This window comes from Ostrea edulis, chromosome 2 (assembly GCF_947568905.1).
Source record: "Ostrea edulis chromosome 2, xbOstEdul1.1, whole genome shotgun sequence".
Taxonomy (NCBI): Eukaryota; Metazoa; Mollusca; class Bivalvia; order Ostreida; family Ostreidae; genus Ostrea; species Ostrea edulis.
This window is the reverse complement of record NC_079165.1, coordinates 60,801,626-60,819,451: the sequence shown is the minus strand read 5'-3', so window position 1 is coordinate 60,819,451 and position 17,826 is coordinate 60,801,626. Positions and strand designations below refer to the sequence as shown.

Here is a 17,826-nt window from a genome sequence, read left to right as displayed (position 1 = left end):
TTTTTCGCCATTTTTGAAAAAAAATTCGCCATTGGCGAAAATGGCGAAGCCCAGCTCGAGCACTGGCTATGAGCTCTTTACCAAAACTGAAATTCATGGCCTCTGGGTTCAGGTAGCAAGGTGATACTAGATTGGTCATATACATTGTGTATTGAAAATGCAATACAAAATTTACTACCGTATACTAAGCAGACAAACTATGATCATATGGTAGTTTAGAAAATCCCTTTTATTCCTAAAAATTAAGCAGGGTAATTGATAAGCAATGATCCCTCCTTGAAAACTGTAAAAATTCATTTGCCCCTAATCCAGGCCCCAGGTGGGGTTAAGTTGGTCATATATTAAAAATGCATTATTTACTTCTGGACACCCTATCACTCGATATGTTGAGCATGAAACGAGTTCCCTTTGCTCTACCAAATTGAAACTTCTGAAATCCATAGAACCTGGATTGAGGCCCAGGTTTGGAAAAATTTAATCATATAATGAAAATACACATTTCATTAACAATCAGCCGTAAACTTGTAATCTATTTGCATTATTTATTGAGCATTTGGCATTCTACCAAACTTGTATAAGGAGTTACTTCTGGTTTCAGGATGAGACTATTGATCGTATGTTGACAAATACTTTTAACTTCTTTAGATAAAATTTCCTCTTTATTACACAAACTGTCATAGTCGCAAGTCCCACCTATTGCCCCCGTTAACACTACGTCAGTGAGGTACTACCGGACTCGGTAACCGTGGCTAGCGACGATGACAAACCGAGCATTGGGTTTTTCTACTAAATTTATTGAACATTCGGCTTATAGACCTCGAATAGAAAATCGAATTTCGCCGTGATGTGATAAAACTTACTCTCCTGTAAGAGAATTATCAATTACATGTATTTATGATAGCTACATGTATATCTATAATCTACTACAAAGTATTAACACGAAGAAGCATAAAACTCACAAAGATTTCTAAGACCAAACAATGTGCGTACTCTGGTGACCGTTAAGGCCCAATGACTTCCTGTTTTATACTGTCTGTCCTTCCTTCCATGTTACTAGTAGTTTTAGTTTTCGGGACTTTTTCTGCTATGGCTGTAGATGCGTCTATTGAGTTCAAGGTTAGTTTTTTTGTTGTATATTGATGAGTTAGATTGAGTTCCGTTCCGGTAGACTTACTTTCAGTATCTCAAGTTATAGCCTTTAGACTATTGAGAGGTATATGAATAATCCAAGTTTATCATGCATAAGAAAAACAGAAAGATTTTATTACGGTTAAAATATGCCAAACTGGCGGACCATACAGCTTGAAGTGGGCAAAATGCATTCTGACACAATTCTCAACAAACGCGCAAACAAATTTCAGTTTTAAGGAGGTGTACTACATCGTCATAATGGCGGACTTCCTTTGAAAACATGGATGAAAATATAAATATCAGCAATATCTGTCTATTCCTTTTCGATTGAACTGTCTTGCTGAGTAGCTCAGTGAGTTAGCGGGTTCGAGTCCAACAAAGGGTTTAAATTTATTTAACTAGTACAAAAACTGCATTTTATGACTAAATAAAGTGAATTTAAAAGTTTTCAATTTCCAAAATATTGTTGTCCATATCCTCCACATCAAATTTCTCAGATGTACCATCGCTCCTTAATAAAATTCAGTAGCAATTCAACTAGGTCGGTAGAAATTTAAGATTTTATTTCCAGTGTTCATATTAGAACTACAGACTTTGTCAAAATTCAAATGTATGTTTAGTTTTACTGATTAATGCATTGACACGATCTCTACGTGTTAAACATTTGATAAACCTAGATTACTCTGTGTATCATACAATGTACAAAGCGGACAGAGGTTAAGAAAAGGCCAGCAGTATATATGAAGATCCCCACCATGTTGTCTTCACAGACTAAAATTACACAGTCAGATGAAGGGTGAATTGAAAAAGTGGTCATTCCACACAAAAATAATACATGTAATAAGGTCGATTGTAATTGTGTTGAGAATTTGTTCTTGTCGAGCTCTTCATAGATGATTCGTTTCCTCAATTTCTAGCGCAGAATTGTGGAATGCCTGTGTCGGGTCACCTTTCTCTAACCCCTCTTTCTCTTTTTGTCGCGAACTAAACCGACAGTGCCAAATAACACAAGCACTTGAGAAAACCGCAAACAGACATGCTGCAGCGATACCCCCGATAATGGCGTTCTCTCTGTAAGTCTCCTGCAGCTTACTAAAGTCTGCTCCATCCATATTTAAACCTCGACGAACAATCTTAACTTGGTGATCGTCAAAAACGACGACACATGTGTACATCCCAAAATCGTCATCATCCACCCTGTTGATTGTGAGGTTAAAATTAGTCTTGGATATAGACCATCGGTACACGTTCGTTTCCACCATGTCCGAATGGGAGGTGTTGTCAATCATACTCCCCCCTGGTAGGATCCAGTACTGGTTCACTACCCGGGCGTAATTGACGGGGTTCATTGTGAAGTTTAAGTCCTTGTTATCACATGGTAGAGTTACGGATGAATAGAACTCCACTTTTATGTTTTGACCTGCAGCTGATCCTTTTTGTAGAAAGCAACCGAGGAGAACAACGAAACAGACAAGCCAACTCACCTGAAGAACAAATATAGATCATGCAGAGACATTGATAGCCGAATCATCTAGAAAATCACAGTTATCAATTCTTCAAACCAATTTCGTACTTACGAATTTTGGGGACACCGCGGCCATGTTTTGAGGGTCGATCTTGTGTCTGTTCTACATGCACCGTTCGTCCATTGATAAGCATATACTTTTTCAGTTCACTCGATCAATCCAAGCCAGGCAAAACGTCTTTGGATACGACGTTCTGAGTAAACACATTTGTTCTAAATGTACCTGAAGTTTACCTGATAACGCTTGATAGATGTGAATTTACCTGGCCAAATTTTTCTCCTATCTAAGAACACAAATACCACACTCGTACTCCATGTAATGCATATTACCATGCATAATGAGAGAGATAAAACGGTCCTAAAATATGCCTAGGGCAGAAACTTAATATACTTAGCGCGCATCTAAACTAAAATAATAATGATTTAATTGCTTTTTACGAATAAGACATTTTATGATATTTATTAATTACAACATAGCAACGCTATCAGCAGCGTGTCTATGAACTTTAGCATGTTTGATTACACAGTTAATATAAGTACATTCTGTGCATATATGTATAATGTTCTGTAAACATCAGGGATTTCTTCTTGCGGCCACTTGACACAGAAAGCCATTTCTGGATTCCGGCGAGACTCCAAACCACTGGAATCCCTGCTCCCTGGCGATGATGAACCGGCTGTTGGGTTCCATTTCCTCCGATTCTTCTGTAGCGATTGTCATGAGATCCGCCACCGATCCGTCGTCATTGAACACATGGGTTCCATTTGTGGCTCCTTGGATCCAGAACAGACTCATTGAATATTCTGCTGTATGATAGAATATTAAGTACGATGTAGTTTTCTGTAGATTGCACAATGTATAGATAAAGCAATTCATGTGATACGCTTATCGAGAAAGGATAATCTCAAATTGGAGTGACAATATGTTGACCCAATATGATGTGCATAGTCACCATACATGGAAAGATGCAGTGGCGGATCTAGAGGGCTTTAAGGGGATTGCAACCGCCACCTTTGGTTGAACATTTAAATTTTGCCATTTTACGGTCTTCTCCACCGTTTTTGAGCGGAAAAGGTACAAACTTGGGTTGCAACTCCACCTTTAAAAATCTTTTTGGATCCGCCCCTGAGATATATCAAAATTTTTACAATTTTCCCCCTCAATATTTTTATCAACTAAGTAACCAGGCTATGTAAAACAAAACCAACGTTTCACTTTTCTTTGCACCGAATAGTACATGTATAATATTGCGAAATTACCCAACATTTGTTTAAGGTACTCCCAGATTTCATGGGAGTCAATCCGCAGAAGTCGGCCGCGGTCATTCTGGCAAGTCTGAAGGGCCACGGTGTAGGTAACTTTCATAGAATAAGGTTTCCAGCAAAGGTCAAGTATTTTGTGATAGATATAACCATCTTCTTCACAGTCATCTGTAGAAAAAGACACGTAGGTCGCGTAATTTTATAAATTTATCAGAAGTTTTGGTGTAAAACAAATTTTAAATCATATTAAAACACTAACAAATGTTCTCTATTTACATAAAGCCATGTAGAAAATTGACAAAAAGTTGCCGAATAAATTAGTTTTACCTTTCAGCGCTAAGAAGTATCGATTCCCGCTCTGGGAGATGAATGAATTCGAAAAAGTGTTGTCATACAGTCTACAACGCCCTTCAATATTGTTGAATTGGAAGGAAAGACAAATTTGGACATTCAGGCACAAATTCAAGCAATTGGATGTTGAGCGAATATTTCTGTATTCTCCAATAATACGACTGGAAATATCTTTGTCCTTCAGCAGGTTCACCTCTCTGGCATACATACTTCTGTAACGCGTCTTCTTTGCAAGGACTACTGTATCACAAGTTACAATGATTGTTAATATAGTACCGTAAATCATCAATATTCTACAGCTGTTCCACGCCATAGCTGGCACCGGTCTTGTTTGTAGAAAATCTTTAGTCTGTGAAAGGTTGGACATATACAAGAGACAGGAAATTATCTCCCCTAGTTCCTTTTGTATATCAGTGTATGTCATAATGCGAATTGTTATTCAATTACTAGACATTTCAGACGTAATTTCAATAGTGCAAATAGCTCTGGAAAATACATTGTATGACGTTACTTTATTATATGGCAAGTCGCTTTACTATCTATTCGGAAAATACGATCTCTCTAATTTAAAGAGATATCTCTTATCTTAAAGGGATATCGTATAAGCTAAAAGGTATCTTTTTTCTGAGTTAAAGAATCTTGAGAGATATCTCTTTAAGTCAAAGTGTCCCTCTACAACGTAAAGAGAAATCTCTTTTTTGAGTAAATAGTAAATCGAACCGACTGTGTAGTCTTTATTCAGTACATATCTTCGTACTTCTTTTAAAAAGATTTTTCCTATCATGAAAATACGTGCACACTCTTTGGTGTAATATGCTTTCCCAAAAAACCACCCATTACATGTAATCAATCTATTGAGTGACTTCGATTCGGGAAATCTTGCCTGAACTTCGGCCGCTTGTTGCGATTAAAATGGGTTAAATTGATTTTCTACCTTCTCAACACTGAAGAGTTTTGATAGTCCACTTCACGATAGTTTTTACTTTCTGTTAAGACGCCTTCAAATAGATTGGTTTTCTTTTTATTTATTTTAATTCTTATGCTTATATGCCTTGTGTAAAGTAATTGTCACTCAGAAAACTTTTTTCTGTATCTCCAGACGTGATATACGAACTATCGCGAACATAAACACATAAGATTTTTTCGTGCGCGAATCCATCGACATTTGATATCATGAACATTATAACTTTGTAAATTGACAGGACAATCGACACACAATAATGCATGCTCTTAATTACATGCAGATAACACATAAATATTACTAATCATTTTGGAAGAGAGAGAGAGAGAGAGAGAGAGAGAGAGAGAGAGAGAAAACGTGTAAAGTGAGGACAATTTTTAACCATTTGACAGAAGTTGTGAGGACAGAAAGTACACTATGAGGACACAATTTTGTCCTCACAGTTACGTCCCCATAAACGTGATCCAGAGCATGTGAAAGATGTAGATACAAAATATTAGATTAGTGAGGACAAGTGGTGTGGGGACATGTTCTCATTAATATTCTCTTTCAAAACCATTTTTTTTATCACAATTCGAAAGAGAGTATTGGATAGACTTTTATAGGTGTCCCTATAGCTATATCTAACACAGTACATTTTTGCCTTTTCAATAACATATCCGTGTATTTTCTTCTAGACATTGTGAGAACGTCCTCACTTTTAAACAGGTTTCATTGGAGAGAGAGAGAGAGAGAGAGAGAGAGAGAGAGAAGGGATACAATAGATTCAGATTCTTTATTTCCTTTAGCTATACAGCTCATCGGTCATAAATACAAAATATTTACAAATATATACAAATAAGACAGTAGAGGGTGAGTAGACATACAGATACAATTTTGAGGATATACTAGTAAAATCAATGCATTTCAATATACATATAACAATACGCGTTTTTAGAGCGAGATTAATATAGGCCTTTTGGCTTGTTTCTTAATCTATTACATGTATAAGACATTGTTTGTAAACATTATTATCGAATTATTTACGAATAAATATTGTTTAAACTAAACTAATACGCGTAAATAATATGTCGTTGCAAGTACAGCATTTCATAAATTACATGACGATCGTAACTTTGAACTTTCCTAAATTATTGAGTTCTTTTGTATTATTTACACTAAGAAGCATGACTAATTTGAAGACACTGGGTTTCTTGTAAATTTTTTTGATATATCCAATTCTTAAACCGTTATAAAAAGGACATTTTAAAATAAAATGAAATTCGTCCCCTAACTCAAACGTACCAATCCCACTTGAAATATTTTTATGCCTGCCCTTCTCAATGTTCAAAGGGTGTGAAGACGTCCGAAATTTTGTTATCTATTTCCTTCTATTGGGATCAATTGCTTTTTTAAGATAGAACTGTAGACAAAAAATATTATACATATATCAATAAAGTGTTGGTGATAATAAAAAAAAATAAACCAAACACTGTTCCAATGCGCTAGGATCATATGACAGTTATGTTTCAATATGAGAGTTGTCTTTCTTTATGCTGGAAAAATGCCCTGGGCATATTTAAGGAACGACAGTGGATCCAGAAGGGTGCTTAGGGTGTGTGCTAGTGTAATTAATCGGTTAATGTCCATATTGTATGGTCGTGTGGTCGTGTCCCCTCCAATCAATGAGATGAGAAATACTCACAATTCAGAGATATTTTATAGAAGCTATCCCATGGAACTCTATATACATGTATCTATATTCATTTGAATTTTATATAATGATAATAATTAATCATTACATGAATCTTAACTTTAGTAAAATCCAACATTTATTTTCCCTGAAGTTCCAGCCACTGGGTTACTAGGAATTACTTTTGATACAACCAGTTTTATTATCAATAGCATTTATTTTAGGACAGCTCTTTTCCAGGTATCTTGCATGTAACATACAATTTTTGTAGACTTCTAAGAATGGAAAAAAAATACTGAATCATTCCTCTACTTCTGATTCACAATATGAATACCCCTGACGAATGTACTGAATTATCATTATACTAGTGTCATGATGGAGGCTCAGATTGTATAGCTCTGTAAAATTGCCAGTGTAATGACCTTGTAGAATGCTTTTCAATAAGGACATCCGGTACATTGTCAGGGCCGTAAGTAGGGTTCTAAATCAGGGGAGGCAGGGGATTGGGGGCCGCCGATTGACTTTACGACTGAAAATGACACTTTTTAAATCCCAATTTATCATGTTTGTGTTTCATTTGTACTATGTAAAGAATCGTAATATGGTGTCAAAGACAAAGGTGCTTGTCTTCATTTTAAACATATATCCTATAATATAACATTTATATAATTTTATTTTCTTTTTTGCCAAAAAATCAGACGAGGCAGTTGCCTCGTCTGCCTCATCGGCAGTTACGGCCCTGATTGTATATCTTTAAAAATTCACAAGTTTTTTTTTTAAATTTGTCTAACATCTATATATCAGTATCAGAAAATGCTAAATATAGTGACAGTAATACTACGGCTTGGCACGGGAGAGAACTGTTCTGTCTAAACACACAACCATCGATCTTTATCTTCTAATAACTATTCATGTTGATAAATTTATATATTTGAAATTCGCATTTCCATTTCAAAACATCCTTCTCTACTTATATACAGTAGTCGATTACAGTATAAAAGCAGATATGGAGGATAGATAGGGGGACAACTTCCCCCTACCCCCCCCTTCTCTCTCTCCCATTTAAATTTACTATAGTTCATCTTTCTGATCAATTATCAGTCGTTTGTCTTTTTCGTGGTCCAATTTCTATACCAAATTTATTTTTCAAACAACTTCTCGAGAAACACTGGATCAATTTCAGGTATATGACATAAATATTTCAGATATGCCAAGGAGTGGTCCCTAATTCTTTCTCTGTTTCAACTGTCCATGGAGAGTAAAACCAAAACACAGATCCAGGATTTCAAAGAAATATAGGTCAGTGATCACCACTCTGATAGGGAGGGCACCATCTGATCATGATTTTCTGTGCAATATATGCCAGAGTGTGTGTGTTGCTCCCATATTAAACAGAAGAATATCAAGTCGGTTAGGCAACAGATTCAAGACAGTCCAGCACCACCAGCAGCAGCAGCAGTTCTTCCAATTAGTCCCCCTTCTGTATCACTCCCATCCCCATGTACATCAAGAGGGCACACTTCATGCTGTATCTGCAAGTGACCAGGTCCAAAGTTAGTTGTAGTCCCAGTAGGAGTAAGGCATGAAATCTTCATTTCAAAAGAGGCCATCATTCCTGCCAGGGCTCGCTTCTGTACAAATCACCTACAACAAGACATAGAAGAACTTGAACCTATTGCTGACAACACCATGTTCAACAAAACAGGAGTGACATAATTAATCAATCAAGTTTTTGAGAGCTGAAGTTTTGAGAAAAGAGAAAATAAGGTTGGATTTTGACAACAGTGAAAGTCTAAAAGTGAGCATCAGAATCTCCTGGGAACCCCTAAAGCTGCTTTTGAGGACTTGCTGACATATGTAAACCTGTAGAATATGGAAACTTGTGCTAGATAAAAGCTTTATAACCTTTCTACCAGTGATGTATTTGTTGACAATAAAAAGGGTATTTAATTTTAGCAGAATAATTACTTATTATGAACTACTAGTATTATCATTATGATACTTAACTGGCAAATAACAAACAACAAACATGATTTGTAAATGTTATTTCCTGTATAGATCTACATGATACTTCTATTTTGGGAACATTATGAAAATAGGCCAATTTAGATTATTTCTCATTCTGTGGCATTTACAAGCATGTATACATTACATGTAAATGCAATATAATCCAAACAATTTAAAACTACAGTGCCTTATGATATATTCTATTTCAAATATGTATCTAGATGTAATTCTATTCAAATCTATATTAATGCCTGGAAGATTTTTAATCTCAGCGAGATTCGTCGAGGCTGGAGGCGTCAGTCCAAATATCCAGCCTCGACGAATCTCGCTGAGATTGGAAGATTTTTAGATCACAGCTCACGAATTACGTTCTGTCAGTCAATAATGTATTGCACAAACATTTAAAAAAAATTGTTGGTTAAAAGACCTCAGTATCTTTACATGATTAATACGTATAGGAATATACAATTATTGATCAAGATAAATACAGTAAAATTTATACAGTATCATTTCTCAAATCGTATTTTTAGAGTCAATAATACACTGACTCTGATCCCCTATATCGGTGTTGTGTTGTTATTATTCACGCTATGAAATCTACATGTACATGTAACAAAAAGATCATTTGATACTTACTATTAGGTGTCTACAGTAATTTTCCTTTAATCAGGTTTCACAGGAAATGCTCGTTGAACGTGTAATTCCGAGTAAATTCGAATTGAACATGTGTTTTGACGAGACGCGGTGTCACCTTATTTCGTTACCATTGATATCGATACTCGGTCGTTTTAATACCCCCCCCCCAAATTTTTTTTAAAAACTATGGAATATGTCATGAAACAGAATTGTTCCAATGATTCACTTCTTTCACCATGTAAATAGACTACATACTATATTTATTCTTCTTATTTCAGTATTTTAAAATTCAAGTAAAAATAATTTAAAAGTAAAGTTGAACAATCACGGCTTTGAACATCATTTCCAAAATATTTCTTATTTCTATTTCCCAAATTTGGTCAAAAATGCTTATTATGATCATTGAATAAGCCATTCTAGCTATTTGAGTGCATATAACTTGATATATTCAGAGATTTATAGGTTCATGTACATTGTACATGGTCATTGGAGGTTTATTGTTGTAACGTGTATCCCGAAATGTAAATTTTTTAACATTAAACACCACAATATTCAACGTCATATTAACAAAAAAGTATAGAATATATGAAAAAAAGAAAAACATTTCTAGAAAGCCTATATCCCGAAGATTATTATATACAGAAATTATCAATATCCCAGGCTAGGCCATTTTTCATGGTTCGTGGGTCATGTTCTTTGGTATAAAGCATCCTTGGGTAAAGAAAAGGCATATCCAAAGAAAGATTACGAAGAAATAATGAAATGAGGGTAGTGCCACTTGGATGCATAAAAATCTCAAGAACTTAGAAAAGTTAAAAAGTGCATGAAAGCTTTCTTCTTATAGTGATTATAAAAGTTTATTCAAAGCATGACCGGGAGGAGGGGGCGCAACGGAGGATTGAAATTTTACTTAAATCTTACCAACATCCACAAGGCTACAATTTGTCAAATCAATATGCAGGGATCCTCATGTAGTGTAGGGAAAAGTTTGTTCACACTATGAACGTGGGGTTAGAGCGAGTGTCATTACAGGAGTTTAAAGTTTACCATACAAAAAGTCTGAAAAATCTCAACAAGATTCACAGGGATATACTTTGTCTTTATATGTAAACAATTCAAATCACGACTCGCGGAGGATTAGCTAGGATCTGTTCACTTATTTTTCTATTTGAAAATTTAGGAAAAGATAAAGAAAAAAAAAAACCTCTTAACAGTCTGAAGAACATCCCCCCCCCTAAAAAACAACAACAACAAACCAAAACAAACGCTAATAGCTTATATTAAATGATATACATATGTGACACTCCAATTTAAAAAAAAATGATTGTTTATCAATGTAGTTTACGAAACGTAAACTAAATATGCATACAAGGGTGATATTCTAACGACGCACATTATATAGATACGGTAAAGCCTAGTTAAGGTTTGATTGAATCTGATTTTATATAGCCATTCATTCATTGATTTGGAAAATAATGTTATTAAGAAAGGTTTAGAATGCCGCCATGCAGATTCCTAAATCCGTGGTTTTGTTGTTGTTGTTCTTTGTTTGTTTTGTTGTTGTTGTTCTTTGTTTGTTTTGTTGTTGTTGTTTTTAATGCTTTTAACATTGTATTTTTCCCATGAGCACTTTTACCTGATGAACTGATACTTGTACTGTTCTGCCCACACCTTCTGAGGAGAGTTCGGATATGTTGTGGCTATATCCGTCTGCATGTATTTTAAAACTGTATCAATGCAATGTATCTCTACACTGTACATTTTGTCACTTTATGAGAATAAACTATTGTCATTGTCAGTTCGTCCGTCCGTGGCACATTCTAAACATTGGAAATTCTCTTACATTTTTAAATGTGTAATTGCTTTTACATAGCGTTGAGCATATTTTGTGAATGGGCAACGAAGCTTAGATTTCTCGAAAAAAAAATAGTTTTCTTTTATTTGAGCAGACAAAATTTGAATAAAATTTCGAAGTAAGTTTCTTTCGAGAAATCCAGGACAGGAGGCCATTGCTTTAGAATAATTTCAGTTAGACTTGCTTCAAATATATTTTTCAAGAGAGTGTCATTAATTTTCTTGAGCCAAACACAATTCCACTTACTTATATAGTCTGTAATGATGAAATTGATATATCAGAAAGATGCATTAAAAATGTTTTCAATCATACTAGCTTCAAAGGCACCATGCATGCACGGTTATTTTTTTAAACCTATGAGTAGATATTATTTAATCTTTATCATATACTACAAGTAAGTATGTTATTCATTATAGTAACATTAGTGACATGCGTTTTACAGAAATTAACAGGATTTTACGAAGTAAATGAATAAATTAACACTCCGCCCAAACAGACCTATATGTGACATCAAATACACTCTCATTAATTTTCGAGGCAGGTATCGGATATCTTTCCGTTTGGAATCGTAAAATTTAGCTAATTATAGATTATCTGTCGGACTGTAATTTTACGACTGTTAATTATAGTTTACGACAGATTAATATATTTATAAACGAAGATTACCGTTAATTGTACTTTATGATTGAAAACTGTAATTAAAGAGTAATAAACACAGTTTATCTGATAAAAAGGTAGCTTTATTATAGGTGAAAAACTTTATCTGATAAAAAGATAGCTTTATTATAGGTGAAAATGAAATAAACTATCTTAACCTATATTTAATGAGTGTTAGAATTATGTTTTACCGGCAAAAATTCATATTGATATTAACAAAAAATGTCCTTAACGTGTAAATAGTCGTAAACCATAGCTTACGTTGTTGAACAATCAGATCCCCCCCCCCCCCCCCCCCCCCCCCAAGCTTCTCCTTACACTCGACTAGTTGTTGAATACAATTTCGCTGATGAACCAATATAGTTTACACTTTACATATTTCAAACTATAGTTTACAATGATAACCTAGTTTATCAAATGAGAAAGTATATTTCTAATGCTTTTGTGTGAAATTGGTGTGTCATAAATATGTATGCATTTTTAAGCTAGTACATGAAGTGTTGATTAATTTGATTCTTAACAATCTTTTCGCCAACAATTTTGGTATGAGACTGTCTCAGTTTTGTACATGTATGGACAAGGGTGACTCGGGTAAGTATATGAAACACGTGCGCGTTCTTCTTCACAAAGGAGGATCAGGTATAAAGCGTGTAAGTTACACTATAATTATTTGGAACGAAAAATCAGTACAGATGTACATGTAGCAATGGAGATAATAGACATTCCTTTTTTTTTTCCAGGTTGACCGACTTCACCGAAATCTAACAGGTTTTACCTTGCACTGATAGAAAACCAACCGACATTCACTATAAAGAATTATATAATTACCTATACAACTAGGATAAAATCACATTATTGATATTATGCATGAAGTTTTTAACTTGCTTGATCGCCTTTTCATTGGAAAATTCCAGTAGCTTTACAGATCATAATGATATTACCAAGTAAAAATAGCAAAAATAGGATGTATAGCGTAAGATCTCGATCCTGGCCTCTGATTTGTCTGATTATTTTTAAACAAGGAAGTTTTTGGGTCGCGGTTTTACTTGTCACTATGGTTAATCATTTAAGTTTTGTGATAAAATGAACTAAAAACAAAACCAAATTGCTTGTCATCGCAGCACGTAGGATTACGGACAGCTGGGACATAACCATGTGGAAAAATAGACGACGGCTCACAAACCTTTTGTTCCCTTCATTAATTGATATATCAAGATACTTCAATGTCTTTATTATTTTCTGGTTTAGGTAGAATTGATATGCAAGGAACAACAACTATCATGGGACTTGTTTTATTTTACTCTTTGGTGGATCTCAATTAAATTTACATTTCCTAGTAATAATTTGTATTGTTGTTGAAATAAATTTGATTAAAACTATGCTTTCTATTTACTTTTATTTCCGTCTTTTATTAAAGCTTTGATTTTGATTTTTAACTATATTTTTTATTTACTCTTGATTCTATTTTTATTCTAACAATGATTTTTATTTACTTTGGAATCTATCTTTTATTCTAACTATGATTTTTATTTACTTTTGATTCTATTTTTTTATTCTAACTATGATTTTTATTTACTTTTGATTCTAATTTTTATTCTAACTATGATTTTCACGCCGACATACGTTTTCTGGAGCGCTAATTAATAAACTATATGCCAGCGTCGCAGTTCATACCGTCATATATATATATATATATATATATATATATATCTTCAAACTTCCGCCAGAGGTCGTTTGCACACAAACCACTCTGTGTGCGCAGACGCAGAGGACTATGGGTAGTATGTATATATTTTGTCCCTCTCGAGAATTTTTTACTCATATGGATCATATGGGGACACATCACCACTTCCGGTGAAGGACTGCAAGATTTAGGCCTAAGCTCGGCGCTTACGGCCTTTGAGCAGGGAGGGATCTTTATCGTTCGCCACACCTGCTACGACACGAGGCCTCAGTTTTTTCCGACACTGTTGATTATTAAAATTTATTTTTTTAAACTTAATCACTCCAAATCATTATCTTCCCACCATATTATTTCACAATCACATTGTTTTGGATGTTTCTCTTTAAATTTGTCTGATTTCTATAATTTTGAAAAATAATTCTATTTTCATCCCGACCCGACCATGGTACAAACTTTCTACACCATCGTCTGTAAACACGCTTACAACGAAACCGTTTTTCTCAATTCAGTACAACAGTGTATCATTCTTGTTAGCAATGTAGATTATTAATATTTGTAGTTTTTTCGTGGTGTGTGATATTTATCTATGTAATATACATGTATGTCTCTTGATAAAGATGCGGATTGCGTCGAATTTTAAATAATCAACAGTGTTGTGGCCTTTTCAGTGCTTTTATGAATTTCTTTTCTGGCCTTGTATATCCTTAGATCCGACACTTTAAGAAATATACATTCGACGTAACCCGCGTCATTATCAAGAGACAGATACACCTGTTGCACAAACAAATATCACATACTAAAAACCTTGAAAACTAGTACATCATCTTCTAAATTATGTTAATATTATTAGAAATACATATGTACTTGTAGTTATAATTACGGATTTACATATCTTTCTGTTCTTGATGTTTTGGTTTCAATATTGCGGCTTAAATGGGGCAGTCCTTCGAATGAAACTGCAAAAACTGAGGTCACGTGTCATGTAACAGTTGTGATACAATAAAGACCCCTCCCTGCTAAAAGCCCGTAGTAAGCGCCGAACATAGACCTATATTTTGCATCCTTTCACTGGCAACGTCTCTATATCAGTGAAAGATTCTCGAGAGGGACGTTAAACAACATTCAATCAATCAAGATTGCGGATTTATTTTGTTTGATTGATTAATTATTGTTTAATGTCCCTCTCGAGAATATTTCAACACTGCCGGTGAAGGGGCTGCAAAATCCAGGCCTATGCGCGGCGCTTAGGGCCATTGAGCAGGGAGGGATCTTTATCGTGCCACACCTGCTGTGACACGGAACCTCGGTTTTTGGGGTATCATCCGAAGGACCACCCCATTTAGTCGACTCTTACGCCAAGCAAGGGGGTACTGAGGACCTATTTTAACCCGGATCCTCACGGGATATTTTGTTTGACCTTGAAAAGGAAAATAAAAAGTTAAAAGTGCACTGACCTTTAAAACTAGTACATCATCTTTATCTTAAACTTCTAAATTATGTTAAAACCTTCTTTTAAATAATTACAAGTACAGGTTTATATAGCTCTCTGTTTTTGATGTTTTGTTCTCAAGATTGCGGTTGCAAATTGTTTGACCCTGAGAAAGGAAAATTCATTGACCTTGAAAACTAATAAAATACCTCATCTTTAGAATAGACATATTTTCAAAATTATGAAAATCAGTCAAAATTAGAAAGAGAAAATTACAAAACAGCGTGATTGTGAAATAAAAATGATGGGAAGTTAATAATTTGGAATGCTTTGAAAAAGTAAAAAAAAAAAAGGGGGGGGGGGGGTCGGTAATTCGTACCATTGTGAATTCGGAATGGATATCGACAACAAAAGACAATGAGATTACTGTAAGAGCAAGATTAAAATTACAAAATTGGATGTCAAATAGATGAATCTCACACTAAAATATCAGCGAGACCGAAGTCTAAGGTAACTCATCTCGACCCGATGATGTTACGAACTCTCAACACCGGTAAACGTTATATGTCTATGCAGATACATAGGCGTAGCTTGGGTTCGTATATTACCGAGGCAGGGGGTCGGGGGGGGGGGGGGGGGGCGCAGCCCCCCAGAAGCTATCGACATTTTAACAACGTAAAAGGTGTTTTTTTGTTTTTTTACCGAGGCAGCTGCCTCGGTTGCCTCAATGGAAGCTACGCCACTGAGATAGATCTACATGTTAACATGTATTCATGTAACTTCGATTTGGCCTTGAATTTTCAAATGAAATCGTTCTGGATTCTTACACGTAGTGTTCCTAATACGTGTATATACGGTGTGACAGTTGGACCGAGCGAAGCATGGAATGGTTATTGGCGTGTCCCAAGTGAAAATCCCGTTAATTCATTAAAAAATATATTTTATGAACTTCCCCTTGCGCTAAACGCCCAGTAACATGTAGATATGAAAGGGGGACATATGAGGATAGATAAAGGATTCGCCTCTTCATTTTACAACCAGGCGACGCAAAGCGTGCATTGTGACGTCACATTTCGGATCGGCTTTTCAAATCTAACAATTTTTTTACAACAATACATCCCGATTGCAATTTAAAAGACAGTTAAAACTAAACAAAACTAACCAACAAATTCAAAGTGATAAAACAGTAAGAGTAAATATATCGTATAGTTTTATTTAAAGAAACTCATGAACTCGTTCATCTATTCAGTCGTATTACTGTTTTCCTATTTGATGACTGGGTAAAAACTGTAACAGTAATAATTATCCCATTTTAACAAACTAAGTGTTTGATATACAAATTGCACGTCAGTCTTGTACATGTATATTTGGCATTCCAAATTAAAACACGAATAACCGTAAAAGCAACTAACGAACAAAACAATATGGCGGCGCCCATATGGATCACAAAATTTTCAGTGAACGTATGTAGAGATTATCTGTATTCCTTTGCTGACTTTCTCTTCTTTTTTTGCATTGAAAATTTGAGGTTTAAATAAGCAAATGTAGGAGTTATGAGATTGATCACTGTTCGTTAGCATCACCTTTCATAAGCCTACAGTGCCGAGGCCTTTTCAGTACTTCCTTAGTATACTTATCTCCCCCCCCACCCCCACACACACACACCTACACCTGTCTCAATACAGCTTCGCCTCAGCTCCAACCCTTTTATCGGAATCTTTTAATATGAATCAAATACATACACCAGAATATCTTCATTTACCACGGCATTTGGATAAGTCTCATAAATGAGATCAGATTCCAGATTCGGTAGCTTTATATGTATTTGCGGCATTACATAACGATCAAGGAAGGAAACATATGTATTCCTTCAAGTAACAGGCTACGGAAAGAGAGCGATGAAGAATATAGAACACTACATAGAGGAATAGACAGGAGAACAAAAATACAGGTGTTTTAAACGTTTTAAGAGCAATGTTACTCTGTGGATGATAAACATGGAAGATGACCCAAAACATGAAAAACAACTGGATACGTTCCGAATAAAGTGCTTATGAATGAAGAATATAAGAATACAAATGACAATAAGGATACTCAAATAATAGAATAATGGAAACATCAGGAGTAGATAACGTCAGCTGTGTAGGACATCGTTCTCTTTAGATAAGAGGTCAGTGCTTGTCTGTTACGAAAATCCAGGTATATTCGAGTCGAAACGTCGGTGGAAGCGTAAACCGTCATCTGTTCCGACGTTTACACGTTTTCCCCGAGTCCAAACTCCATACAGTGTCAATGAGAGTGTAAATGGCCTTACACCGATAGAACTACCAATGAGAATGTAAATGGCCTTACACCGATAGAACTACCAATGAGAGTGTAAATGGCCTTACACCGATAGAACTACCATTGAGAGTGTAAATGGCCTTACACCGATAGAACTACCAATGAGAATGTAAATGGCCTTACACCGATAGAACTACCATTGAGAGTGTAAATGGCCTTACACCGATAGAACTACCAATGAGAGTGTAAATGGCCTTACACCGATAGAACTACCAATGAGAGTGTAAATGGCCTTACACCGATAGAACTACCAATAGGAGAATGTAAATGGCCTTACACCGATAGAACTACCAATGAGAGTGTAAATGGCCT

General features: G+C 35.2%; 2 protein-coding genes across 3 annotated transcripts; both read right to left on the bottom strand.

Annotated features, from left to right (window-relative positions):
* Positions 1-1,677: 1,677 nt before the first annotated feature.
* LOC125678610 (uncharacterized) lies at positions 1,678-3,563 on the bottom strand. Its single transcript, XM_048917182.2, has 2 exons — positions 2,709-3,563; positions 1,678-2,615 (listed from the first exon to the last, which is right to left on the bottom strand). The coding sequence occupies exons 1-2, from the start codon at positions 2,730-2,732 to the stop codon at positions 2,019-2,021; spliced, it is 621 nt and encodes a 206-aa protein (XP_048773139.2). The 5' UTR covers positions 2,733-3,563; the 3' UTR covers positions 1,678-2,018.
* Positions 3,088-5,086, bottom strand: LOC125678609 (uncharacterized). 2 transcript variants are annotated; one of them, XM_048917180.2, is made up of 3 exons: positions 4,247-5,086; positions 3,917-4,087; positions 3,088-3,460 (listed from the first exon to the last, which is right to left on the bottom strand). In XM_048917180.2, exons 1-3 carry the CDS (start codon positions 4,692-4,694, stop codon positions 3,231-3,233), a joined length of 849 nt encoding a protein of 282 aa, XP_048773137.2. In that variant the 5' UTR covers positions 4,695-5,086; the 3' UTR covers positions 3,088-3,230. The 2 variants fall into 2 exon arrangements, with proteins under 2 accessions (XP_048773137.2, XP_048773136.2); XM_048917179.2 differs by having other exon boundaries at positions 3,088-3,463; positions 4,247-5,084.
* Between the last annotated feature and the right edge of the window lie 12,740 nt (positions 5,087-17,826).